This window comes from Heteronotia binoei, chromosome 5 (genome assembly GCF_032191835.1).
Source record: "Heteronotia binoei isolate CCM8104 ecotype False Entrance Well chromosome 5, APGP_CSIRO_Hbin_v1, whole genome shotgun sequence".
Lineage (NCBI taxonomy): Eukaryota > Metazoa > Chordata > Lepidosauria > Squamata > Gekkonidae > Heteronotia > Heteronotia binoei.
Window position 1 is genome coordinate 117,656,124 of NC_083227.1, and position 26,570 is coordinate 117,682,693.

A 26,570-nucleotide genomic window follows, 5' to 3' on the forward strand; every position below is an offset into this window, starting at 1 on the left:
GAAGCTTACAGAGCACTTCTCACCCCGGCCAACGCTGACATCCAGGCACCTGGAGTTCCATAAGAGGGTACAAAAGGCTGGCAAGTCCATTGCCACATTCCTGACCGAGCTGCACCACCTTGCCTGGGAATGCACTTTCATGAGCCCCGATGAAGCTCTGCTGGACATTTCATGGCTGACCTCCACGATGAGAAGCTACAAGCCCAGCTGGCGAGACACAAGACCCTCACACTGGTGGACGCCCTGGACAAGGCAGCCACCTATGAGAAGTTGTACAAAGAGCGGTGCACCACAGCAACGAACCAGGTCACCAGTGGGTCCCACATGGAAGACTCCAGTGAGGAAGATGCACTAAAGATGCACCAGGCCCCGAAGCGGCAACAGCCACATGCAACCGAGCCTACCTTGATGGGAGGATATGCCAGCTGCAGGGAAGTCCATGAGTGCTGTTCCTGCAAGTTCCAGAACACCGTCTGTCACATGTGTGGAAAGGCTGGACACCTAGCATGTGTGTGTCAGTCAAAGTTGTTGTGCCAAGTGAGCAACCCATGACAGAAAGATGGCTGCCACCATGAGGTCACATTCATGGAAGACATCCAGGCGCTCACCATGGTGGGGGATCAGGTATGCCAGCTTCTCATGCCCTCCCCTGACAAGTACAAAGTGACTGTGCTAATAGCGGGCAGACCCTGCCAGATGGAGGTAGATTCTGGGGCGGGCCAGATGGCAATATTGGCCCAGACATTCAAGGAATTGTGTCCGGGGAGGGAATCCCAGTTGAGCCCATCCCCTTTCGTAGTCCGGAACTTCCAAAAGAGGGAGGTTGCCATACTGGGGGTGGAAAAGGTCCATGACAAATACGGCCAGTTTTTGGGCAGTCTTCCCCTAATAGTTGTCGAGGGGGACCTGCGCAGTTTACTGGGGCGGTCCTGGTTCAAGGCCCTAAGAATCCGGATAACAGGTATCCACCATGCCACTTTCCAGACTAATTTTCAGAGGGTGTGTGAGGAATTCCTCACCGTCTTCGACAGCATCTTGGGAACATACACCGGAGAACCAGTGACCCTACAACTAGACCCCAATGTGCAGCCCCTTAGGCTGAAAGCCCGGCGCATGCCCCTGGCGCTAAGGCCCAAGATTGAGGAGTTAGACCGCTTCATGGCTCAAGGGATACTGGTGCCGGTGGCAAATGCCAAATGTGAAACCCCTATAGTCACCCCAATGAAGCCCAATGGCAGTGTGAGCATTTGTGGAGATTATAAACGTACAATCAATAAGGCACTACAAGGCCATGCTTATCCAGTGCCTGTGGTAGGTCATGTACTGGCCTCACTGGCAGGGGCTAAGATTTTCAGGAAGCTGGATTTAGCTCAGGCATACCAGCAGCTTGTGGTGGACACCACCACTGCAGAAGCACAGACAATCGTCACACACAGGGGGGCTTTTCGGGTCAAACGGCTGCAGTTCTGCATCAGCATGGCCCTGGAGATCTTCCAGAACTTAATGGACTCTCTCCTTAAAGGAATTCCCGGGGTCCAGCCATTCTTCGATGATGTGCTGATCGCCACAGAGGAGGAATTTGCATCCTGCCTCCAGGCAGTATTACAGCATTTCGACAGGGTAGGGTTGAAGATCAAAAGGGAGAAATGTGAATTGGGATTTTTCCACCATTGACTTCCTGGGGTACATGGTGGATGTGCAGGAAATTCACCTGGCACGGGACAAAATCACGGCAATATGTGATGCATCGGCCCCCAGGAACAAAGTGGAGCTACTGTCATTTTTGGGATTCCTCAACTTTCACCATGCTTTCCTTCCCCACAAGGCGGCAGTAGCGAAGCTTCTGCATCACCTACTGGAGAAAAGGCCTCCATGGGTTTGGGGTCGCCGGCAAGCTGCTGCTTTTCAGGCAGTGAAGGACATTTTAACTTCAAATAGCTTGCTGGCCCGCTTCAACGAGCAGCTGCCCATCATCTTGGCCTGCAACGTGTCACCTTACAGGTTGGGGGCAGCCTTCGCACATGTGCTTCCAGATGGCCACAAGGTCCCAGTAGCCTGTTATTCCTGGACCTTGCAAAAGCTGGAACACAATTATGCACAAATCGATAAGGAGGAAACAGGGTGGTGGTAACCCCAGTACTTAGGCCATGGGTCCTCAATGCACTGCACGAGACACACCCTAGTATAGTGCGCATGAAGGCGCTGGCCCACAGTTATGTCTGGTAGCTGGGGGTTAATGATTCCATTGAGTCCTGAGTAGCTCATTGCCAGCCATGTCAGGAGACTCACCCAGCCCTGCCAAGAGCCCCAAGCCAACAATGGGAACACACACGCAACTCCTGGTCCCGCCTGCATCTGGATTTTGCGGGGCCCTTCCAGGAGCAGGTATTCTTCTTGATCATAGACTCCCACTCCAAGTGGCTTTTCACCGCACACAGGTTGCCCGACACCCTTGTCTCAGATAGTGGGATGGCATTCACTTTGGCTGAGTTTAAAGACTTTTGTGGCTGCAATCTAATAAAGCATATAAGGTCAGCCCCCTTCCATCCTGCCATGAATAGCCAAGCAGAATGGATGGTGCGGGCAACCAAGGAATCACTCCACTGCATCATCCAGGGCGACTGGGAAGCCCGCCTAGCTGAATGCCTACTAGTCCAACATTACACCCCTAGTATAGTTACCAGCCGAAGCCCGGCAGAACTGCTCATGGGTAGGAGGCTTAACACATTACTAGACTGCATGCAACTGGATCGAGCCCCAAACCTACAGGAGGTACCTGAGATGGTCCAAGCACCCAGAGGGTTCGACACAGGGGACCTGGTGTTTGCTAAAAACTTGGGGGGGGCAGCATGGACACTGGCCCGAGTCTCCAGGGTACTTTGGATGGTAATGTATGAGGTCACCTCAGAAGGGAAATTCACAATGAGGCAACACATGGACCAGTTATGGTCCCGTGAGGCACTGGAGTGTGGAGCAGTGACTCAGACGACCTGCCGGCTGACATCCTGGAGTCGGAGACAGAAGAAGCTGCCGCCCTGGCAGCCATGGCTGAACAAGCACCCGAGCCTCAGGGGGAACCAGAACATTTGGCCGAGACTCAGAGAGAACCTGAACCGCCGGCTGAGGCACCAATGCCACCGGCCCCCCCAACTCGCAGCACCCAAGGTTGCAACCGCTCCACTGGCGGCCCCAGAGCGCAGATGGTTGACACATGAGCACTGCAAGCCTGTGTACCTACAGGATTATGTGCAGTAGGACTTACGAACTTAGGGGGGAGGAATGTTATGTATGTGGTTTAAAATATATGATTCCTGCCTGACTCATTGGAGCCAGAAGAACAGAGCTTGGGGACTGGAGAACAATGGACAGTAGGATCCAAATACCTGCTGCCCTACACCAATCACAGACCCCCGCCTGTTTGAATGAACCAATGGCATGCTTGCGCGGGAACTTAGAGTTGTATATAGGTTTGGCCCATAGGCCCATAGTTCAGTCTTGTTAGTGCAGCTGCTACCATGCTGCTGCTAATAAAGAGCTGTTATCACTGTTGCCTCGTCTCCATGATGTTTTAAACCCACTATATTATAGTTTTAAAATCTCCTTAATAAAATTGGGGGGAAAGGGGGGGGAGTGCTTGTGTGTATGCGTGAGTGGATAAGTGAGAGGACATCCGGCTGAAAATATTTTAAATAATCTAGTAATCCTCAATATGTATAAATACTGAAGGTTGGAGGCCTTATTATGGTAGTCAAAAGTATGGTGCTGAAAATAGCCTTTTTATGGAGAATGATTCTTACCTTCACACACATCATGTCTTTCAGCATATAACTACATGGAATATGGTGACTGCATTATGAGTCCATGCTCTTTCCAGTGACTACAAGGAAAGTAATAAGATCTTCTGCAGACTCACAACATAATTGCCAAGTTCCATATAGTAAATTATTATTTTAGGATCAGGCGTGTGCGAGGGAAGCATGGCTCAGTGGTTAAGCATCTACTTTGCCTGCATGCAGAAAGTTCAAGTTCAATCCCCAGCATTTCCAGACAACAGGATTGGGTAGGAGTTGATGTGGCCCAACTAGGTATAAGACAGTTTGATGCTCATGAAACATGTCAGTTTATACAGGCTGACAAACCAGGGAGGTATCTAAATAAATAGCAAGAGATAGTTAATCAGATAGGCAGTCATGGCAATTATTGAGTAAGCGAGCAGTATAAGAAGAGCTCAATCTGTGACTGAGCTCTCCTTTCTGATGAGTTTGTAGCTGCAGTAACCACCATTGGGCCACTTGCAGTGGCAGCACTGAAGTGCAATAGAAAGAAGCCAACAGTTCTTTAGTGTGATAAAGTGCAATGGAGGTGACAAACAAGTTTAAGTCCCTGGTGTTAGATTCCTGATACCATACAAGGGACAGCCATTCATTATAGGGAGGCAACGGTAAGCTACTTCCCCACAGCAACTGTTATATGTGCTAGTAAGCTTTTGACTGGGGCCTTAACCAAATCCTGCTGAGAGCCATTTACTTGGATACCAAAGGCATCAACCCAGAACTATAAGTATGCAGTAGTAGCAGCTCAAGCTCAACCTGGCAAAACAAAAAGTGGCAAATGAATGGCATTTCTTTTGGCTTCAGAATAAAATTAACATTGTGCCTCAGTGACATATATTTTCTCCTAAAAGTTTGATGGGAAGGGAAACATCAATAGATAAGGTGGGAAATTAGGATGTGTTTGCTTCTTAAAGAAAGCATCCTACAAACCAGGGAAACGTTAAGATATCCAAACATCAACTACAACATTTACAAAAGGTCAGAATTGAAACCAGTGCTTCCAGGCACTTCCAAGGAATCAAGCAGGCTAAGGAGAAAAGTGGTAAGTTGGATAAAATGACAAAATAATTTCTTTTCATGCAGTATAATAATAGACCTACAGCTGACCTTGATACTTCCCAAAGGTGTCTCTCTATTGAGGGATTAAAATAGGGGAGACAGCAGGAGCAGCAGAGGGCCTCTGATCTTTGAGAATTTCACTCACTTGCTGAACTTTTGAGGCACACATTCCAATAAATTCAGTGGCAGATGAACCAGAACTTTGTTTTAGAAAGTAGGGGAAAAGGACTATTCATACTTTTTAAAAAAGAATTTTGGGGTTCTTTTTTTGCTTTGTTGTCCCATATGGCTTCCAAAAAAATCTATAAAGTTCCTGTCAAGTACAATGTCATAGATGGAAGAGGACATAGATAAGAATAACATGCCAATGAAACCATAAGCAACAAAAGAGGAAACTTTTTTAAAACACCAAAGGCATAGAGAAGAGAAATTGTGAATTTTAAAAAAATCTTTTGGAACTAATGGATCTTGAATACACGAAGGATATTTTAGGAATGTCATACAGTCTCCGTCAAGTTGTTTCTTTTTTATATCAGATTGATGGTGATTAGCAATTAAAATGTTCATCACCAACTATTGATCATAGAAAGGGTTATCAATAATAGGGATTTTCTCCAAGAAAAAAAATGCTATTACTTTAGAGCTGGGATTTGGGGAGGAGTCCTTACTATGATTGCTGGTTTACAGGTAGGATATTGACAACCCAGGTTTCAAATGTGAGCTTATTTTTTGAATCATTATTTTTATGGGGAACAAATTTGAGGTTTGAGGAAGCTGATTTTGAAAAAGAGAATGGAACTAAAACAGAACATAACATACCTCTCCCTCTAATCTAACCCCCCAAAAACTTTCAAGCAATTTGGACCAATGGGTTCAATTCCACTGGACCCTGAGCAAGGTGCCCCCAGAGGAAAAAAGGGTTCTACCACCGCAAAGGACAGAGGGAAGGAGGAGCCAGCCAGAACCATAGCTCTGTCATTATTCCCTATGGGACGCTTATTTTTGGTGGTGGCTCTTATCAACAAATTATGCCAAAAGTGCAGGGCAGCTAGTGATGCCTGTCCACTAAGTTTAAAGCAAATTGAAATAAAAAGACTACTTGAATAAATCATTAGGGACTGTGACCTATTCTATTGTCTCTAGCTTGCTGAAATCAAGATCCTACTATGTAACTTTTGCATCATTTAAAGCAGGGGTGTCAACCGTCTGGCCCACAGGCCAGAACCATCCAGCCCAGGGCTTTAATCAGGCCACCAGGGCTTTTTCTCCTCCCTTCTCCCCCTCCTGTCCTCACTGTTTGAAGCTCTGAGACTGCCAAAGTTCCCTTCTCTTTCAGTTCCCTGCTTTTTCTACTTTGTCTTTGCAGACTGCAGTTGTAACCAAAGCTGCAAGGAAAACATGGAATGGAGCAACTGTATTTATGGCCCTAGTCAGCCCATCATTCCATGCAGCTACAAGGGGCTCCATAGAGTCACCAAGGATACTCTCATTCTCAAAATCCTCCAGAGCCATCTCGAAAAGCAGGAACCACTGATCTCCAAGGGTGAACCATCTGAACCAGTCCATCATCACCTCAGGGAGGAGGCAGCAAGCTCAGCTGTGCCTTCAGATAATACTGATCTGACCAATCAAACCACTGGCAAACTTCTCGGTGTAGAAAAGGAAGTCCACATGTCCTTTTTCATGTATTGGCCTCATTACCAGCAGAGACAGAAACATGGCAGCCATGAAGTCATGAGCTTGACCCAACAAGGCTGCCTCAGCATGCATGCTGAAATCTCCAAGAACAATCATCCTCAGGGTTCTCAGCACCACGCCCCATACCACCTCTGAGAGCTCAGCCAGAAATCCTGCTGGTAAACTGGATGAACAGTACATCAGCAAGATCCCTAATCTGTCCCTTTTGCCCAGCACAGTGTATTTTATTTATTTATTTTATCAAATTTATATCCCACCCTCCCCTAATGGGCTCAGGGCAGCTAACAACAGTTAAAAACAATATGCAATATTAAAAAACAGAATATACAATAAAAGCAATTCCATGCATATATAATATATAATCAAAGACAGTCTTGGTCTACACCAAATTCTGATGGAGAAATGTCCATAGAAAAGAAATGCTACCCCACACATAGACACACACATGAAGCTGCCGTATACTGAATCAGACCATTGGTCCACCAAGGTCAGTATTGTCTACTTAGACTGGCAGTGGCTCTCCAGGGTCTTTCACATCACCAATTACCTGGTCCTTTTAACCGGAGATGCCAGGGATCGAACCTGGAACTTTCTGTATACCAAGCAGATGCTCTACCACTGAGCCATGGCCCCTGCCCTACCATTCTCCCATTTGAGGTTGGTGAAGGATTTTACACCCAGCCAGTGTGGGCTATGCAAAGTGACCACATCAGAGTCATCCTGCCAGGTTTTAGTCAAGCAAGTCAAATAGACCTGTTCCTCATGAAACAAGTCAGATATTGTTGAGATCTTATTTTTTCACATACCTGGCATTGCACAATGCCAAAGTCAAAGTGGAGCCACCTAACAGAGTTCCCCTCCCCCGGCCACATTTTGAGGAATGGGATGGAAATTAGACATGCAGAAAACACCATTATGTCTCCCTGAATATGACACCAACATTCTCCCACTGCCCACTCTCACCCTCTTGCACCACCTCAGCTCAAGATAGAGCAACACACATGCTGGAAGGCAGCCAAGTTCAAGTTCCCTATCCCAGATTTTTATAACCACCATTTGCAAAAGATCCTGCATACAGCTCCCTGCTGGAGGGACACATCAGAGAGTCAGTTTCCTCTTGAGTCCCCCTTCTAGTGCCACCTTTGACAGGAGGACTGCATTATGAAGGCCAGCTGAGCTGAATTAGCATGCAGGCTTCTCCAGGTGCATCCAGTGTCACAAATTAGGCCCCTCAGGATCCTTCCAGTACTTACACTCTCTTCAGCTTGGCTTTTTCTCACTGATCAACAGGAGGGTGGAAGGACTAGTTGGCTGCTCTTTCCCTTTCTCCCCCAAACTGCCAGGACAGCAGCAGGAACTCCCCTTTCACTCACTCCTCAACCACTGACCCTTTAATTATTAACTGCTTGCTATGTGGTATTTACTCCCTTCTCCCAGAGCTGTTCTTCTTTTTACTGTCCTAAGGCAGGGAACAAGGAGCCTTATGAAGCTGCCTTGCCTCTTTTGAGATGCTGAATAACATTTGAATGCTGGATTGTGTCCCTTTGCTATTGTAGCTTTCACAAAATGCCACTGCCAGAGCTGATAAACCATTAGACTCTGAAATAGTACAGACACAGTAGGTAATACATTTATTCTGAAGTCAGTAGGTTCTATAGGAAGAATAGTTTGAGCAGAAAACCAGTGTGAAGAACTAATGTGAAGTAGCCTATAGCCTATTTACTGTTTGATGTGGTGGAGATATTACAAGGCTAACTATTCCTATAAATGGATATAGGGCATGTCTCTCTATGTCTCAAAAGCAGAAAGAGCTTTAAATATGCCAGAAACAGAGAATGTGTAAAATAAGATTTTAAAAAACTCTATGTCTGATTATATACCCTTGAGCTGCTTGAGAAATCATTACTTGTACCTATTTCTGTTACATTTATTGATCAAAAAGTCTGTGCACTTGGTGTTTTAAAGATAAAAATTTGCCCTTGTTCCACCACAGATTATCCAAATTGACATGTCTGTCAGAGTGAAGATACGCTGCAAGATACTGGAGAAAGCATCTACTAGAAAGAGCCTTTTCTAAACACAATATAAATTGCAATGCAGAAAAAAAATCTATGCGGGCTGTGTTTTGTCCCTCCAGGCCTAAGACAGCAATAGGTTCCCTTGCTTTCTTTCCAAGCAGCAAGCCATGCATATGGGATGAGATGTTCACAGAGGACATGAGTTGGAGAAAATGCATCACCTAGTTTGATCTGAAGGTCTATGGTTTAGTTTGTAGTCTTATAACCAAGATAGCAGTTAAGAGTGGAGAATTCTCAACATCAAAGTGCTCCAATGTAGTGGTTCAATACATATCATTGGCATGCCCACAGGAATTTATGGAAAGTCTGTAAGTTATTCACTAGATTTCTAAGGTGTTTGATTATCTGGTCATCTTGAAAAAGGATGCCTGAAAATATGTCACCACGGTACAAAAATACAAAATCTAACCTCTCTCTTTAGCATTATATGTGTTTGCAAATGAAGATTTTCCCTGCAGAACTCAAAATGTTACTGATGTAGCCACAGGAAAACTGCAATCCTTTGGTCAATGCAATGAATGAAAAAGGTATATTCATGTGTTCAGAACTAAGCTTTAACTATGAAGGCTGAAGGCAGAACTAGATTGGAAGGTGCTAGGATCGGTGTAAAAGGTTTCGATTCTTAATTAGCACATTAGTGCCTCAAAGAATTTAGATGGTGGTGTATTCCAGCAAAGCATCTCTTTTGAGCATTGCAGCAATAGCATCTAAAATAATACTGCATCCTCTAAAATCAGCAATGCTATGAAGTCCTGCCAACTTCATAGCAGCAAGACTGTAGCCAAAAACTCCAGTTGTTCATGGGATTCCAGTATTCTGTTTCATAGCATGTATGAATAAAGCTAACTCTAAAGCTGTGTCTGCCCTACTGCCAGTACTCAATTTGCAACCTTCCAACTTCAAACAGATAGGCAAATCACTGCTTTTAAAGAAGGATCCCTGTATTCCAACAATGAAGTGCACAGGCAAGGAGGATCACAGCACTAAGAGTATGTTTTACAATTCAGATAGATGAAGGTTGGAGATCCTCAGATCATTTGGGCAAGACTCACAAGAAGGATATGAAGATATGAAACTGGCTTATATTGAGACAGGCCAGCTGTCAGAATTGTCAGTTGTTCCTCCATAGAAGACATTGTCCTATCCTACTCTATTTTATCCTCAAAACCACCCTGTGAAATAGATTAGGCTGACAGAAAATTGCTGGCCCAAATTAGTATCATAGCGGGGGGGGGGGTGGATTTCAGTTTTATCCTGACACTCAACCCACTACCATGTTGTACCAATGTACTATGGCCCCTCTTCCTCTATAAGCAAAAACTTTCAAATTGCACAGATATCACTGGATTCTGGATGTGTGAGCTAATAGTTGTACCAAATCTATTGTTCTCCAAGTATCAGCCATGAATAGAAGATCTAAAAAATGCTGGGACAAAGAAATATTTATTGTCTGTTCTTAATAAAACCCTTTATTTTCTGAGTTGCTCCTCTTCACCAGAGGACTATCTAAGTACCAGTTCCTATCAGTAGTGAACAACACACACAGAGAGAGAGCACTCAGAACATATTGTCTGATATCTGAAACCTTTTGTACATGCACCCAGCCACTTGTATCCCCCACTCAGTGGGGATTCTGGCTTTTGACCTGGAGGGCCTGTAAGATGGAGCTATTCTGCCAGGCCTTTGGCTGAGGCAGGCGGGCGTCCCTATTTTGCTATACAATCTAATTGGCCTCCCAACACTGACACCACTGACTACCTATACCAACTACCATCTGGATGGGGGAGAAAATCGGGCCGATATAGTTGGCCTCTTCGGACACCAGGCTGTGTATTTAAGTGTCTACACTATCCATGCTGTTACTGGCTTAATTGTTTTAATTTTAATATGTTTTAAATTGTTTAACTGTTTTACTGTTTTATTGTAATACTGTAATTATTGGTTTGATATGTTGGAATCCACCCTGAGCCCAATTTGGGAAACGGCAGAATATAAATCCACAGAAATAAATAATAAATAAATAAATTACATTTAACTGAACTTTGCTTTCACAGTCCCTGAGCTTCCAACTGAATTGTAGGGTGTTGCAGAGAGGGAAGGGGAAAAGGGAGGCTTTGGAGTCAATGTTGCATACATGATAACTCCTCTCACAACCCTTTGGAACTCAGGAATAGGTTCCTTATCCAAATGTTGAAGAATAAATACTGCTGCCTTTCCTTTTTCTTCATGTCATGATGCAGCCACAGTAGAAAGCTGACCAGGTTATTCCCCCCCCCCCCCCCCCCATTATTCATTGATAACAGACATGAGGTTTCGGAATGTATTTGCTGTTCAAGTAAATGATTTGTATTGAGGCACAGACATTCACTCAGTAGCAAATATCATTAATTCAAGGTGTTGCTTGTCTCTTTCTCTGAGCATCAATTTTCATTCAGTTCAGCTGGTATCATAAACAGCTGTGCTCCTAAATCACCATTATTTCTTTCCTTAAGTTGTTGGTATATATATGCAATATGGAAAAATTAGGCCTCAGAAACAACTTATTAAAAATGTATACAGCTTATGACAGCCTCTTTCAGAAACACAACCCCTAACTAATTCATGTTCACTTACCCTGCAGATTTCTATTTATAATATTTTACAATTTCCTTGTGTTTGTATTATAAATTATTCAGTGGCATCAATGTTTTTATTTTGATGAGAGAATTTTTTGATGAATTTGACAGAGTAATTACTTCAGAATCCTGTTCAGGATTGCTATGAAAATATTTAATTTTGTTGACTCCAATAAATAATTAAACCAGGGGAGTAGCAGGCATACTTGCATTGCTTGTGGCCCCTTGCTTCTGTTTGCTTCTCCCTAATTAAAACAGTAATGTTGTTGATATGTGCGCAATTTTTAATATGTTTATATCCAATTTAGTGTATGATAATCTGCATGGCCGACTGATGGTATTTGTCTTTATACAGAACTATTCCATCTGATTTCCTTTACTAATATTCCCCCCTTTCCATTTTCTGTTTACACTTTGATGCTCCTAACATGGAACCAATTTCTTCCCATAAAGATCTTGCAATCCAGTGTGTTCTGGCTCATCACTGAAGACTTCTTACTGGAACAACACAAGTGGCAAAACATATCTCATATGACTATTTATTTCTTATAATGACAGATGGATTACCTTATGTACAACCAGGCAAACTATGATCTGGGCATAAGATAGTTTGCCTTGTTCACTTGTAATAGAAAACTATGGCTTCCCTCCCAGGAACTGGGGTGTGTGTGTGTTTAACATGTATGAGAACAAGAGAAGAACATGAACATGAAAGCCCAAGGCTTGATCAAGTAGCATCAAGTCACAATAAAGTGCTACATCTTCAGTCAGTCATTGTGAAAAAGTCATGCCCATTAGATGGCATCACCAATCCAGAGAAATAGTTTTTCTGATCCTCATAGGTCTAGTTATTTTTCAGGGTGGGGAAGAGATCTAAGGTGGCAATGGAGATGAGCACTCAGACCAAAGCCAGTACCATGGATAGTGTCTCCAAGAGTAAGGCAACACAGGATTAGTACAGAGAGACAATAATGAGAAATGTAGCTAGCTAGCTAAAATACTTCTGCAGGAAAGTAACCCAGCTTTCAGTTCAATGTTTCTGATATGTGTGCTCCAGCAATGCTGGTTTGTCTCTTGCTGCCTCTAGAACTTCTGTGATGTTGAAGCCAAGATCCACAGAGATTAGGGAGTTTCTAGAGAGACATTATGGGTCATATCTTCCAGAGAGAAGTTAGGGAGGTGCCATGGATCATTGGTAGAGCAGATGCTTAGAATGCAAAAAGTTCCAGGTTCAATCCCTGGCATCTCCAGTTGAAAGGACCTGGTAGTAGGTGATATGACACTCTGAGACTCTGGAGAGCAGTTGCCAGTCTGACAATACTGACTTGATGGACCAAGGTCTGATTCAGTATAAGGCAGCCTTATGTGTTCATGTGTCTCTGAAGATGTTGTCAAGTAAACATGCTTAGAAGCTGGGATAATCTGAGGCTTGCAGCCTGCAGCGAACACTGCTAGGCTGCTTTAGCCTGGTTTGCCTCCTAGGAAGGAGAGAGTCGGGCTCGCCCATTTTGGCGCACAATGCAGTGGGCAGGGCCTGGCTGTCTTAACGGCCAGACCTCCGCCCTTCCTGGCAGTCCTGCAGACGATCGGGATCGGAGCAGCTCGTCGTTTGTTCTGCTTCGGAGAGGCCTCCGTGGTGGCATCGGACTCTGGGAGTGCGTTGACAGCGGCAGCATTGTTGGATGGTTCCTGAGGGCTCTGTTCTGCCTGGCTGAGTTTTTCTGGGGCTGGGGTGTGTAAAGTACCAGACTTGGAGACGAGCGTAGGGCAACATAGTTTATTCCATGGTACTATACAAGATGGAGGGAGAGCACGCGGGCCGGATCCCGCATATATACAGTTGCCGGACTATTCTCCCTGCTGGCCGGTCCAATGCCGGTCAGCCGTATTTCCCGCCACGAGCTGTGATTGGCGGATCGTTGCGCCCAGCGCGGAGGCACCTGGATGTTTCTCAGTTGCCTCCGCGGCTGATGTCATTCTGCTATTGTGGCCCTATGAACTGGTTGTGTTCTGCGAACGCCATACACTACACTCCTCCCCCCTTAGTTAGTGACATAGTCCTGGAGGTAGGCGGGAGGTCGGCGCTCCCGTGTTGAACGCCTGGGAGTGGCTTGTGGTGCCGGGGCTACTTCCGCCTCTGGGGTTTCCCCGGGGGGTTGAGCGTTGCTGGGTTGTGGGTCGGGGTCCGAGGGTTGGTCCGCCTCGGCTGGTGTGTGTGGCCGTGGTGTCGGTGCAGGTGTCATTGGGTGCCCCTCGGACCCTGTCCCCTCCCTCGTTTCCGTGGGTACCTCTGGGAGAGTCCGGCGGCGTAACTGGTCGATGTGCCGGTGTAGGATCTGGCCCCCCTCGGTGGATACCTCATAGTGGCGGGAACCCACGACCCGTAGTACCCGCCCGGCTATCCACTCGGGGCCTGAAGCGTAGTTGCGGGCGTACACTGGGTCCCCTGCGAAGAACCCCCTAGCCGCTTCTCTGACCTCCGGTGACCCTCGCACGTCGGGGGCTCTGTCGGGGTTTAGCCGATCTAGCCTTGTGGTGAGCTTGCGCCCCATGAGGAGCTCGGCTGGGCTGACCCCGGTGACTGGGTTTGGGATGACCCGGTTGTCGAAGAGGAACGCGGCTAGCCGGTGGTCCCAATCGCCTTGCACTATCCTTCCCAGGGCCTCTTTTGTTGTTCGGACCATCCGCTCGGCCCGGCCGTTGGTGGCCGGGTGGAAGGGGGCTGACCGGATGTGTCTAATGAGGTACCTCTGGAGGAACGCCTGGAAGTCCCCCGAGGTGAACGCTGCCCCGTTGTCCGAGACTATGGTGTCCGGAATACCGTGGGTGCACAGGACCCTGCGTAATGCTCTGATGGCTGCTGCTGACGAGGTAGACCCTATGGGAACGACCTCTAACCATTTTGTGTAGGCATCCACAATGATTAGGAAGATCTGTCCCTGGAACGGCCCGGCAAAATCAATGTGGAGCCGGGACCACGGTTTCCTTGTGGTCTCCCATCGTGTAGCCGGGGCGCTGGGTGGGTCCGGCCGCGACTCCTGGCATGTGCTGCATCTCCGGACCCAGTTCTCTATCTCCCCGTCCATCCCCGGCCACCATACGTAGCTCCTGGCCAGGGCCTTCATTCTCACTATGCCTGGGTGTGTTTCGTGGAGTGATTCTAAGACCCGTTTCTGTAGAGGGGGGGGGACCACTACCCTGCTCCCCCATAGTAGGCACCCTTTGTGGGCTGTGAGTTCCTCCCTTCGCATTTTGTAGGGTTTGAACTCTTCCCCCATGTTCCCCTCTGGCCACCCCCTCACCACCCAGTCGAGCACCCGTGCTAGGGTTTTGTTTTTCCCGGTGGCTCTAGCCACCTCCGCCGCGTGGAGGGGCTGCTCCGGAAGCGACTCGATCGACATGACCTAGTGTGCTGGGGCTGGATCGGGGCCTGTGTCAGGGAGCGGCAACCGGCTGAGAGCGTCCGCGTGACCCATTGCCTTGCCCGCCCTGTGTACCAGCGTGTAGGTGTATGAGTTGAGGAATTGATTCCACCTCAACACCCTCTGGGACAGGATTTGGGGAGTTTGTCGGTCTGGGGCCAACAGACCCAAAAGCGGCTTATGGTCCGTCGCTATCGTGAACCGGCGCCCATACAAATAATCGTTGAATTTATGGACCCCCGCTACTATGGCCAGGGCCTCCTTGTCGATTTGTGCGTAGTTCCGTTCTGCCGAGGTCAGGGTGCGTGAGTAGTATGCGACCGGAACCTCCCGGCCATCCGGTAACTGGTGCCCCAGGACTGCGCCCACCCCGTACGGCGATGCATCGCAAGCCAAGATGACTGGAAGGCGCTCGTCGAAGTGGTGCAGCACCCCGTTGGAAACCAGAACGTCTTTAACTGCCTGGAAGGCGGCGGCTTGCTTCTTCCCCCACACCCATGGAGCTTTTTTGTCCAGTAATCGGTGTAGGGGTTCGGCGAGAGCCGCCTTGTGGGGTATGAACGTGTGGTAGAAATTGAGGACCCCCAGGAAGCTCTGTAGCTCCGCTTTACACGTGGGGGCTGGGGCTTGAACAATGGCCCTGGTCTTTTCCTCGGTCGGGTGGATTCCCTCCGCGTCCACTGCGAACCCCAGGAACTCCACCCGTGGCACCCCCAGCATACACTTCTCCCTCTTAACTTTTAGTCCAGCGGCTTGGAAACGGCGGAGCACCTCTCGCAGGCGGTTGCGGAATTCCTCAGGCTCCGGGGCGGCGATTAAAACATCGTCGAAAAACGGCTGGACTCCGGGGATCCCTTTAAGGAGAGCATCCATTATACTCTGGAAGATCCCCGGAACCACGCTGACCCCAAACTGCAACCGGTTAACCCTGAACGCCCCCCTGTGGGTAACTATCGTCTGCGCCTCTGCCGTTTTAGCGTCCACTGGGAGCTGCTGGTAGGCTTGTGCCAGGTCCAGCTTCCCAAAAATCTTTGACCCCGCCAGGGCTGCCAGGACGTGGCTGACTACTGGCACCGGGTATGGGTTGTCTTGGAGCGCTTTGTTAATTGTGCACTTGTAATCGGCACATATCCGCACGTCCCCATTTGGTTTGACCGGGGTCACTATGGGGGTCTCCCACATGGCGTAATCAACTGGCTCCAGGACCCCTTGGGCTACTAGGCGGTCCAACTCTGCCTCGATCTTGGGCTTCAAGGCGAAGGGGACCCTCCTTGCCTTGAGCCGGATCGGTCTGACCGTCGGGTCGAGCGGTAGGGAGATGGCCGGGCCCTTGTAACTACCCAGCGACCCATCGAATACGTCGGGGAACTCTCCGCACACCTCCCCGAACCCTCCTGCTGTGGCTGTGCGCGCCACCTCTACTCGGATTCCCAAGGGGCCAAACCATGCAAGACCCAACAGGGTGGTAAGCGGCCGCTTGACTACCAGGATGTCTAGGGGCCCTCTGAAGGACCCCCGCTCCACCAGCACCCGTGCCCACCCCGCTATTTGGACCGGGTTTTGCTGGAAGTCCCGCAATATGAAATTTGCCGGTCGCAGCTGCAGCCCCTGGCCGGGGCGTAGCCTTCTCAGGGTCTCCTCCGCAATTATGGAGATGGAGGAGCCTGAGTCCACTTCCATGGTGCAGGGGGCCCCGTCTATGAGGACCGCCATCGTTACCTTGTTGGGGGTGGTCAGGGGTAAATTCAGTACCTGAAGTGAGGTGGAGGCTGTGGAGTGGGACTCGGCGGCCTCGTGGTGCGCGGTCGGCCGCGGGCGGTTGGGCTTGGCTCGGCAAGCTCGCGCGATATGGCCGGTCTTCCCGCAGCTCCTGCAGTCCCAGGTCCGGTACTGGCAGTCCCGCCGATCGTGGGGGTCGCCGCAGCTGGCGCATTTAGCCCTTTCGCTGGTGCGCTGACTCTGCCGTTCGTGGGCTCGGGGGCGCTGTGGAGCTCGGGCGGCGGGTCCCGCGGCGCGTCACGTCTGGAAGGCTTCTCCCTCGTCCTGGTGCTCGGGGTCCAGCTCCTCGTGGTGAGCGGTCTCGGTCTTGGCCCGGGGAAACGTCCTGGCGGTCCTCTCCCACGCTACCGCCTCGCTGAAGGCGCCCTGGAGGGTGAGCTCTTCTTTGGCGAAGAGCTTCTGCTGGAGCCTTTCATCGCGGAGGCCCCACGTGAATCGGTCGGCCAGGGTTTCCTCCAGCTGGGGAAAGTTGCAGTTCCCGGCGAGTTTGCGGAGGGCCGCCAAGTAGTCCGCTGCTGACTCTCCTGCGGTCTGGTCCCTTCTGTGGAACAGGAATCTGCGAGCCACCCGTGAGGGCTGCGGCAAGAAATGGCCCGTGAGGAGCCGGATGATCTCCTCGTAGGATTTCTCCGCCAGGCGGGCGGGCGCCGAGAGACCCTTCGCGATCTCGAACGTGGCTGGCCCGCAAACGCTCAGGAGAACATCCCTCTTTGCTCCGGCGTCGGTGATCTTGTTGGCCCGGAGGTAGAACTCGACCCGTTCCGAGTAGGACTCCCAGCCCTCTGGATTTGCGGGGTCGAAGGGCTCGAGGTAGCCGGTGATCCCGCCCTGGTTGGCCATGGTGGCGGCGGCGGTCGTGTCCGGTCGTTCGTTGCCCAAGATCTCCGTCGTAGCCGATGAGGCTAGAATCCCACCTTCGTCGCCACTGTAAAGTACCAAACTTGGAGACGAGCGTAGGGCAACATAGTTTATTCCATGGTACTATACAAGATGGAGGGAGAGCACGCGGGCCGGATCCCGCATATATACAGTTGCCGGACTATTCTCCCTGCTGGCCGGTCCAATGCCGGTCAGCCGTATTTCCCGCCACGAGCTGTGATTGGCGGATCGTTGCGCCCAGCGCGGAGGCACCTGGATGTTTCTCAGTTGCCTCCGCGGCTGATGTCATTCTGCTATTGTGGCCCTATGAACTGGTTGTGTTCTGCGAACGCCATACACTACAGGGTGGTCTGCCGGGGACTCGGGCTGTCAGTTTTTCTTTACAGAGCCATTCTGTAAATTCAGTCTTTTGATGTCAAAACTAAGACTTCTTGCATTTACAAAAGGCACAAGCAGAATGGTTCTGTGATCAAGCATCTCTGTGAAACATGACCCATAAAGCTGACAGGCACATAAGGAGAAGACTGGAGCCTTTAGAGCTGTTACTCTAGGGGATTTGGATTTGCCACAACAGTGAGAAGGACTATGAACTTACACTCTAAAATGAAAGTTTCAACAAGGAACTTCCCTGAAAAATTGTATGGAACATTGGTGAAGGAATTGGTTAGATATTTGTATTATGGAATTCACCCCCTTTGGAAATTTTTGTACTGTGTATAAGGTATCTTTGGAAAATAGGAAGAGACTTTTCAAATTTGGATTTATAAATTCTTTATTGTTTGGATACACAGTGGTGGTGATTTTCATCTGTGGAATAACCAGCATGACTGAAGAAGAGTTGGTTTTTATACGCCACTTTTCTCTACCCTAAGGAGTCTTTAAGCAGCTTACCAACACATTCCTTTCCTCTCCCCACAACTGGCATCTTGTGAGGTAGGTGAGTCTGAGAGAGTTCTGAGAGAGAACTGTGACCAGCCCAAGGTTACCCAGCAGGCTTCATGTGGAGGAGTGGGGAATCACACTCTGTTCTCTAGATTACAATCCAGCGCTCTAAACCACTACACCATGCTTGGTTCTGAATGCAATTATGACTGAATGTAAGCATGATTGGACCAAAATTTATGTCAGCCTGCCATTGACAGATTGAGCACCTCCTCCTCACAAATTCCCAGAGAAGATAAAAGAGACATGCCAAGGAAAGTCAGGGTCTTGGAGAGAGCAGCAGAGCTGATCAAGCTGAGAGCACAAAACTGTGTTGCTGTCTCAGAGGAGACCAACAGTGAGACAGACAGAGTCCTGAGACACACCAATCAGTTGAAAAACTAGGGCCTGGAAATCCTGGGCTGTTTCCCTCCCACAGCAGAGGACATGTGGTGGAGACCTCCAGGGTTCTGGTCACAATATTCATTGCATTCCAAACATAGAAAGGACTTTAGTAATGAGGAAGGAGTAGAACCCACTACTCCTCAGCATTATGTCAAAGAGACACTTGCGTTTCTGGCTAGGGAGAAGGTTCCTGTTAAACCAATAGAGAAGGATAATTTTTTAAAAATGATATAGAGCTCCTAAAGGCACCAGTCTAGGGCTGCTTTATGCACAAACTCAAATGATGTTACCCAAGAGGCACTGCCTAATCATGGAAGCACCCCAGTACCCAGTGGGGTCCCCCATATTTGTACCTGAACCAGAGATTCCAAGTGAAATAGGCCAAGTAAAAATACTCTGCTTAGGCCTGGAAACTTGTCCAGGCTTGTCTAAAGGGTCTCTGCATGCTTGCAAAACAGCATCCTCAAGGCTAATCCCAGTCTCCTGCCTTCTCCCCCCTTCTACAATGGAATGTCTGAAACAATGGGTTCTTCCAGATAAGTATCTCCATTTCTAATGGTGTCTGGCAACATCTGTCTAATCTCCCCTGTCTTCATGCACCAACTAAGCACCTTTTGTGTTACCTCTATGCTAATAAAGACAACTTTGCACAAGTCTCTTGTTTCTTTCCTGACCCCTCCTCAAAGTATCAAAGTAGGCTTCCCAATCCCCAGGTCCCAGCCCTGGTTTTACAGGCTCCACCCCGCCCCCAACCAGCTGGTCAGTGGGGGGAAGGCCCACCCCCACAGCCACCATGTACCTCTAGGTCTCCAGCAGGTTTAGAAACCTGCAAACAAGTCCTGTTTTAAAATGTGTGTGTGTGTGTGCCTTTAAATGGGGAAGGGTCAGCAGCAGAGCCTCATGAGAGCACAGTTCCTCAGTTTGTCTTGCTTTTGTTTCAGAGCAAGTAAGTGTGTGTGAGTGTGTGAAAGAAAGCAGCGTAGACCCTGTACTTTTCAGATGTCCTTGTGGAGGAACCAGAGCCAGTAAGTGTGTGTGTGTGTGAGAGAGAGAGAGAGAGAGAGAGAGAGAGCACACACAGCCTCTGTACTTTTCAGAAGTCTTTGTAGAGGAACCAGAGTCAGTAAGAGTCTGTGTGTGCTTGTTTTGCATTCTTTTCAGAGCCTTTGTATAGGAACCTGTTTATGGGATGGAGGAAAATTTCACCTCTCTCTCTTTTTATTTGCCAGTGTTAGCCTGAAGAACAGCCATTCCTGTGAGTAAAGCCCCAGGGAGATCACAAAAATGTAAGCTTGCAAACTGCATTTTGGCTTTTTGTGTGTTTACACTTTCATTTACTAGAATTACAGCTATTGGGGGATGAGGAAATGATGACTATTCAGGTGAATTGCACTGCTGTATTTTTATGTATTTATTTTGGGAATGGGAAAGTCTGGCTCCACCCAAAGTCTCCTGGCTCCACCTCCAAGTCCCCAGATATTTTCTGAATTAGAATTGGCAACCCTATATTGAAGTCAAATTAATCTCAAATTATCAAAGCCAAATTAATCTCAAACTATATGGCTCTTCCTGACAACTATCAGGAACCCATTTCCACCTTTTGTGACAAACTGAGCATCTATTCACTTCACCCTTGAAAGCCCATCTCCTGGCTCCATTCTCTGAGCAAATAGAACATTAAACTTTTTGTCTAACACCTGGGAGAACTCAGACCTTGCTTTTGTCAAGATCTCCAGAAACCATCAAGTTATTGCTTAAACTTCTTTACACACCCAGCCATACCTCCAGGTTATGTTTTTGCCTATTTAAGGAGGCACTCTGGACATGCACAGTGTGTCTTCTCTTGTCAGAGATTTGCACCCCCAAACTCTGTTTCAGTCACTTTCATATTCACATCTTCTGCTTCACACCTAGATAGGTAAATATCACCTCTGCAATAATTCCTAAAAATCTCTATTCCTCACCCAGATTTCTTAGCCTCTTGATGGTATGTATTATGATTGCTTATGTGTGATTGTATTTCTACATATTTTCTAAGTAAATATTTAAATTATTTTGAATCTGGAGTCTTCTTTCTGATACTGGACCTTTGTATTATTGTTGGAAAGAACCCTGCTCCGAAAATAGCTCTACCTATGGTCTACCTCTTGCTAATTCCCCCATCAAAAAGAGGAGACTCCAGAAATTTGGCTAACAATGAATATGCAACACAGGCATTTACTTAAGCCAACAAGCCACATCTCTAGTACTAATAGTCATTCAAGAATCAGCATGCTGGCCAAAACAAGATACGTTTATCCTTCCAATTAGGACCAGCAGTAAAGGGCCAAACTTGATAAAATGACTGAACATAGGAAAGGGAGAGAGGGAGATCCAATTTGAAAAGCAAGAAGACATATTACTTGGGAGTGCTGAATTCATGACCCAGAGCACTTTTTTGTCAGTAAAGTCACTCTAAGTGTTGGAGCTCAGTTGAGGAGAAAAAGAAAAATACTCAACAAGAGAACCCACAGGGAGGTAAGCTGCAGAGTTGAGGAGATTCTTCACACCTCATCTGTGTGTCTGTTTTGCTTTGAAAATCATACTCTGCTTTCCTTTGTCCCTGTGTGGCTGGGTCAATGCCATGTTTAAACACAGAGAGCTGCTGCTGTGATGTCTAGTTTGGCCCTATTAGTCCTTTCATGCTGGTACCTAATTTGATTACACCTCCATGAGTTAATGCAATAGCAAATTCTAATAACATCACTTTCAGGTAGCTGCAAACATATTTCTGAGGCCACCTCCATGTGTTTGCACAGCATTGAGTAATGCATTCTGTCATATAGAGTTGTAAGCACTCTGGCTGCTCAGCATGTGTTGGGAACAATGCCTCTACACTGCAACCTACAATCTTGCACCTGACTGTTCTATTCATTATCCAGCCTAAATAAGGACTCAGTGGCACCCAACAAACAGGAAGCAAAAACTTGATGTGACTGAGACGGAAAAGTCCAGACTAGATGTGACCCTCAGGAGCTGTGTGTATCTTTCTTCAGGCTTCTTTTTTTATGTAAGCAGAGGTTGAGTAGAGCTGGGAGGGCTGTTTAACTCTTCCCCTTTTTCCTTTTTTCCACTCAGAGTAGCCTCCATATTTTCCCTCACAGGCAGAATAGCAGCTTGTGAGTGGAATATTTTTTAAATGCAAAAAGTAACAGAAGGGAACTGGTTTAGCAGCTCCTTGTTAATTCATCTGATTAAAATCACACAGCTTTCCAAGGCTGCTTGTGGGGATGGATCAGAATCCTGTTAGAGTAAAGATACTCACCCACTGCATGTCATGTCTAGTTTGGGGCAAAGGCTGACACTTAGGAGCAAAAAGACTTCCCTTTTTTGTCTTTATTAAAGGCCAAAAAAAAATGCAGACAGAGCACAGAGGCAGCTTCTCTTAGATGGTCAACTGAGTGCTACAATGGGAAGGGTGGGAACCTGTATTCATCCTTCTCTTGTTTAAAATCCTTGGTCTTACTTGACTACAAAGCTGAGGGGTGAATTGACTATGAAAGGGGAAAGAGCTCACAGCTTGTACACACGGGCCTTTGTGTGTGTGTGTGTGTGTGTGTGTGTGTGTGTGTGATCCTTAGCAGAATTTGCTCAAAATGTACTCCAGCCTTCTGCTCTTATATTATCCTACTGTTATTTCCACTTGAAACCACCTACAAGTAAAATGAGCGATTATCACTTGATAGGCTAGCCTGATCTTGGCTTTGGCTAGAATTTGGTTGGGAGACCTCCAAGAAATATGAGGGTCATAACACAGAGGCAGGCAATGGCAAACCAACTGAATGTCTGTTGCCTTGAAAATTCTATGGGGTCACCATAAATTAGCTGTGACTTGATGGCAAAAAAAAAGCAGCAGCCAGGGCATAAAGTGTAAGGCAGATCTGTAAAAACATATAATTGAACACAGCACAATGTCTTATGCTCCATCAAAGCTTCAACAGAACGTCCACCTTTCCTTCTTGCTTTGACTGCAAAAAATGGTGTTTGTCGAGCACCTAAACAATTAAGGATGAGCATGAACCAGCTGATGGACTAAAGTTCATCACAAATTTTGGCCTGTTTGGGGTTCATGAAGTTTGTGAACTGAAGAACCAAGATGAACTGCCATGAATATTGGTGCAATTTCTGGTGGTTCGTGATGGTTTGTGAGAAACATGAAAAACAGATGAGCAGCTCGGAGCTTAGCTGTTTGGTTAAAATGTCTCAAAGCCATTCAAACCCTAATTTGAGCAAAAAGGGTTAAAGGGTTTAAATGCTTTCTGCTCCTGGTGGCTTTCTGTGTGGAGCAGAAAACAGAAATTTTAAAGGCCCTGCTTTCTGCTCCCCACAAAAAGCCATGGGGAGCAGAAAGGAGGGGTTAAATGGAAGGAGTAAAGTGCCTTTTCAGGGGAACTTCACCTCACCTTGGGCTACCTGGCACAGCCCCTTTAAATGGGCTACATGGGAGCCTGAGAGACAACTAGGCCAATGAGGAGAGCAGGAAGCAGGGACTTAAATGGCTCAAAGCCATTTAAACCCTCTGGTTCTGCTCCCTGCCTCTTTGAAGGAGGGAGCAAAACCAGAGTTAAATATGGTGATGAAGTGCCTTCCAGTGACCATTTCACCCTTTCCCTTCTGCTAGCCAAGGTTTTCCCTGGCCAGCAAAAAGGAAGGGATGAAGTGTTGACATACATATTGACTGTTTCGCCTGGAGCCTGGTTCCTCATGTAGAATGCATGGCAAGCAGCAATGACAGAGGGTTTGGGTGAGAAGTGCCCTTGCAGTTTGTCCATGATGGTAACATGTGGGGTCACTCAGAGCTTGGCCAGGTCCAGCAGCAAACATGAGATTTCAAAGGTCAATCTACCGCAGACGCAGAAAAAGGTGGCTCACTTCTTGTCTGCATCGATGATGTCTGAGGACTCAAGGAAGAACTTGAACCTGGAAGTGTAGGAATCCCAGTCCTCGGCAGTGGAGTCGAACACATCCAAGTGTCCTGGAGCAGAGGCCATAGTTCTGATCATAATGTGGTGTGTGGTGTGCTGCGAAGGCTGTGGTGCAGTGCGCAATGTGGTGTGTTGCAGAGCTTGGCTTGCTCAACAGGATTCCATCCCCATCGCCAAATACTGTGTTCAATATGAGGGTGGACACCAGGCATAGTGATCAGCATAGTGACTTCAGCTAACACTCACTGACACACACAGGCCTCAGCCTAGTTATATACACTTAAACTCCTCCCACTTCCCAAATCATTGGAAGGTTAGAACTGCCTTCCTGCTCCCAATTGGCTGCCAACAACTGCGTGCCCAATCAGCAGGCAGATTCCACAATCCTGGTGGTCTGTTGTTCAGGAACTCCAAGCTCTTTTAATGTTCCTGGAGAACAAGTCCAGGCCTGCCTATTTAGGTGCCACTGCAGCAAAGCATTAGGTGACAAGACCCGACATAACGCTTTCAAACCTTATTATATGTATTCTATGTAAACTATCTTGGGAATAAATATGTGAAAGACAGCATAAATATCTGAATAAAGATTGTTTAAATATCTCCAAAATGGCCTTATTTTGTTTTTTTTCATTGAGGAAGTCAATTATCCAATAGTAAAGCCAGAAATATCTACTCATCAACTAACATTGTTTGGTGTGAATACTTTTGCATACCGTATATTTGCATCAAAAGGCAAGCATAAATACAAGTAAAAACCATATACAATGGAGATTATTTGGGGAGTCCTGGACCTAATAATCTACCAGTGCAGTTCTAAGACTTTCCTTTGAGCATATCCAGTTGAATAGACCTGAATAGGATTGTTTTCCATGGGCTGGAAGGCGAGGAGGGTCCCGTTCGCCTTGAAGCCAAAAATAGAGGCCGAACTAGACGGCCTCACGGCCCAGGGAGTCCTGGAGCCAGTGGACTACGCCACCTGGGAGACCCCCATCGTAACCCCAATCAAGCCAAACGGGGAGGTGCGGATCTGTGCAGACTATAAATACACGATAAACAAGGCACTGCAGGATAACCCCTACCCAGTGCCGGTGGTGAACCACGTCTTGGCTGCCCTCGCGGGGTCTAAAATCTTCAGGAAGCTGGATCTGGCACAGGCCTACCAACAGCTCCCGGTAGACAATAAGACGGCCGAGGCACAAACGATTGTGACACACAGGGGGGCCTTCCGGGTGAGGAGACTACAGTTCGGGGTAAGCGTCGCTCTGGGGATCTTCCAGAGTATAATGGACGCTCTCCTTAAAGGGATCCCCGGAGTTCAGCCATTCTTTGATGACGTTTTAGTCGCCGCCCCGGACCCCGAAGAGTTCGGCAACCGCCTACGAGAGGTGCTCCGCTGGTTCCAGGCAGCGGGGCTCAAGGTTAAGAGGGAGAAATGTTTGCTGGGGGTCCCATGGGTGGAGTTCCTGGGGTTCGCTGTAGATGCAGCAGGAATCCACCCAATGGAAGAAAAGACCCAAGCCATTGTGCAAGCCCCGGACCCCACCTGCAAAGCGGAGCTACAAAGCTTCTTGGGGGTGCTGAACTTTTATCATTCATTCCTCCCCCACAAGGCAGCCCTAGCAGAGCCCCTTCACCGGCTGCTGGACAAAAAAGCCCCTTGGGTTTGGGGCAAACGACAAGCCACCGCGTTTCAGGCGGTCAAGGACGTCCTGGTGTCCAATGCGGTGCTCCACCATTTCAACGAGGGCCTCCCCGTCATCCTGGCCTGTGATGCATCGCCTTATGGGGTGGGAGCGGTCCTGGGGCACCAACTCCCGGACAGGAGGGAGGTGCCGGTAGTGTACTACTCCCACACACTGACTCTGGCCGAGCGCAATTACGCGCAGATAGACAAGGAGGCTCTGGCAATCGTGGCGGGGGTCCGCAAGTTCCATGAATATCTGTACGGACGGAGGTTCACAATTGCTACGGACCACAAGCCCCTCCTAGGTCTGTTGGCCCCTGACCGACAAACCCCCCAAATTCTATCACAGCGTGTGTTGAGGTGGAACCAATTCCTCAACTCGTACACTTACGCACTGGTCCACCGAGCCGGCAAAGCTATGGGTCACGCGGACGCACTCAGCCGGCTGCCACTTACTGAAGTAGGTCCAGACCCCGCCCCCACACACCAGGTAATGCTAGTGGAGAGCCTCCTGGAGCAGCCCCTCCATGCAGCGGAGGTCTCCAGGGCCACCCAGAAACACAAGACACTGGCCTGGGTGCTCGACTGGGTGGTGATGGGTTGGCCAGAAGGGAACATGGGGGAAGAATTCAAGCCGTATAAAACCAGGAGGGAGGAACTAGCAGCCCACAAAGGGTGCCTATTACGGGGAAGTAGGGTGGCGGTCCCCCCCCCCCCCCGCTGCAAAAGCGTGTTCTGGAATCCCTACATGAGACACACCCCGGCATAGTCCGCATGAAGGCCTTAGCCAGGAGCTACGTTTGGTGGCCGAGGATGGATGGGGAGATTGAGAGCTGGGTCCGGAGGTGCCATATATGTCAGGAGTCGCGGCCCGAACCTCCCAGCGCCCCCGCCACACGGTGGGAGTCAACCAGGAAGCCGTGGTCGAGACTCCACCTGGATTTCGCGGGGCCATTCCAGGGGCAGATCTTCCTGATAATCGTGGACTCCTACACCAAATGGTTGGAGGTCATTCCCGTAGGGTCCACTTCTTCCGCAGCCGCGATCAGAGCGCTGCGCAGGGTTTTATGCACACACGGTATCCCGGACACCATAGTCTCTGATAACAGGACCGCGTTCACCTCGGCCGACTTCCAGGCGTTCCTCCAGAGATATCTAATCAGGCACATAAGGTCTGCCCCCTTCCACCCGGCCACCAATGGCCAGGCAGAGCGGATGGTCCGCACAACAAAA

At 48.3% G+C, this 26,570-nt stretch overlaps 1 protein-coding gene across 1 annotated transcript; it reads left to right on the forward strand.

Annotated features, from left to right (window-relative positions):
• Window positions 1-585: 585 nt before the first annotated feature.
• On the forward strand, window positions 586-26,162 carry LOC132572045 (uncharacterized protein K02A2.6-like; the record flags this gene model as incomplete). Its single annotated transcript, XM_060238832.1, is given in 4 exon segments — window positions 586-1,104; window positions 24,535-25,272; window positions 25,357-26,064; window positions 26,067-26,162. Coding segments are annotated over 4 exon segments (2,061 nt in total), but the record flags the coding sequence as incomplete, so codon positions are not given.
• Between the last annotated feature and the right edge of the window lie 408 nt (window positions 26,163-26,570).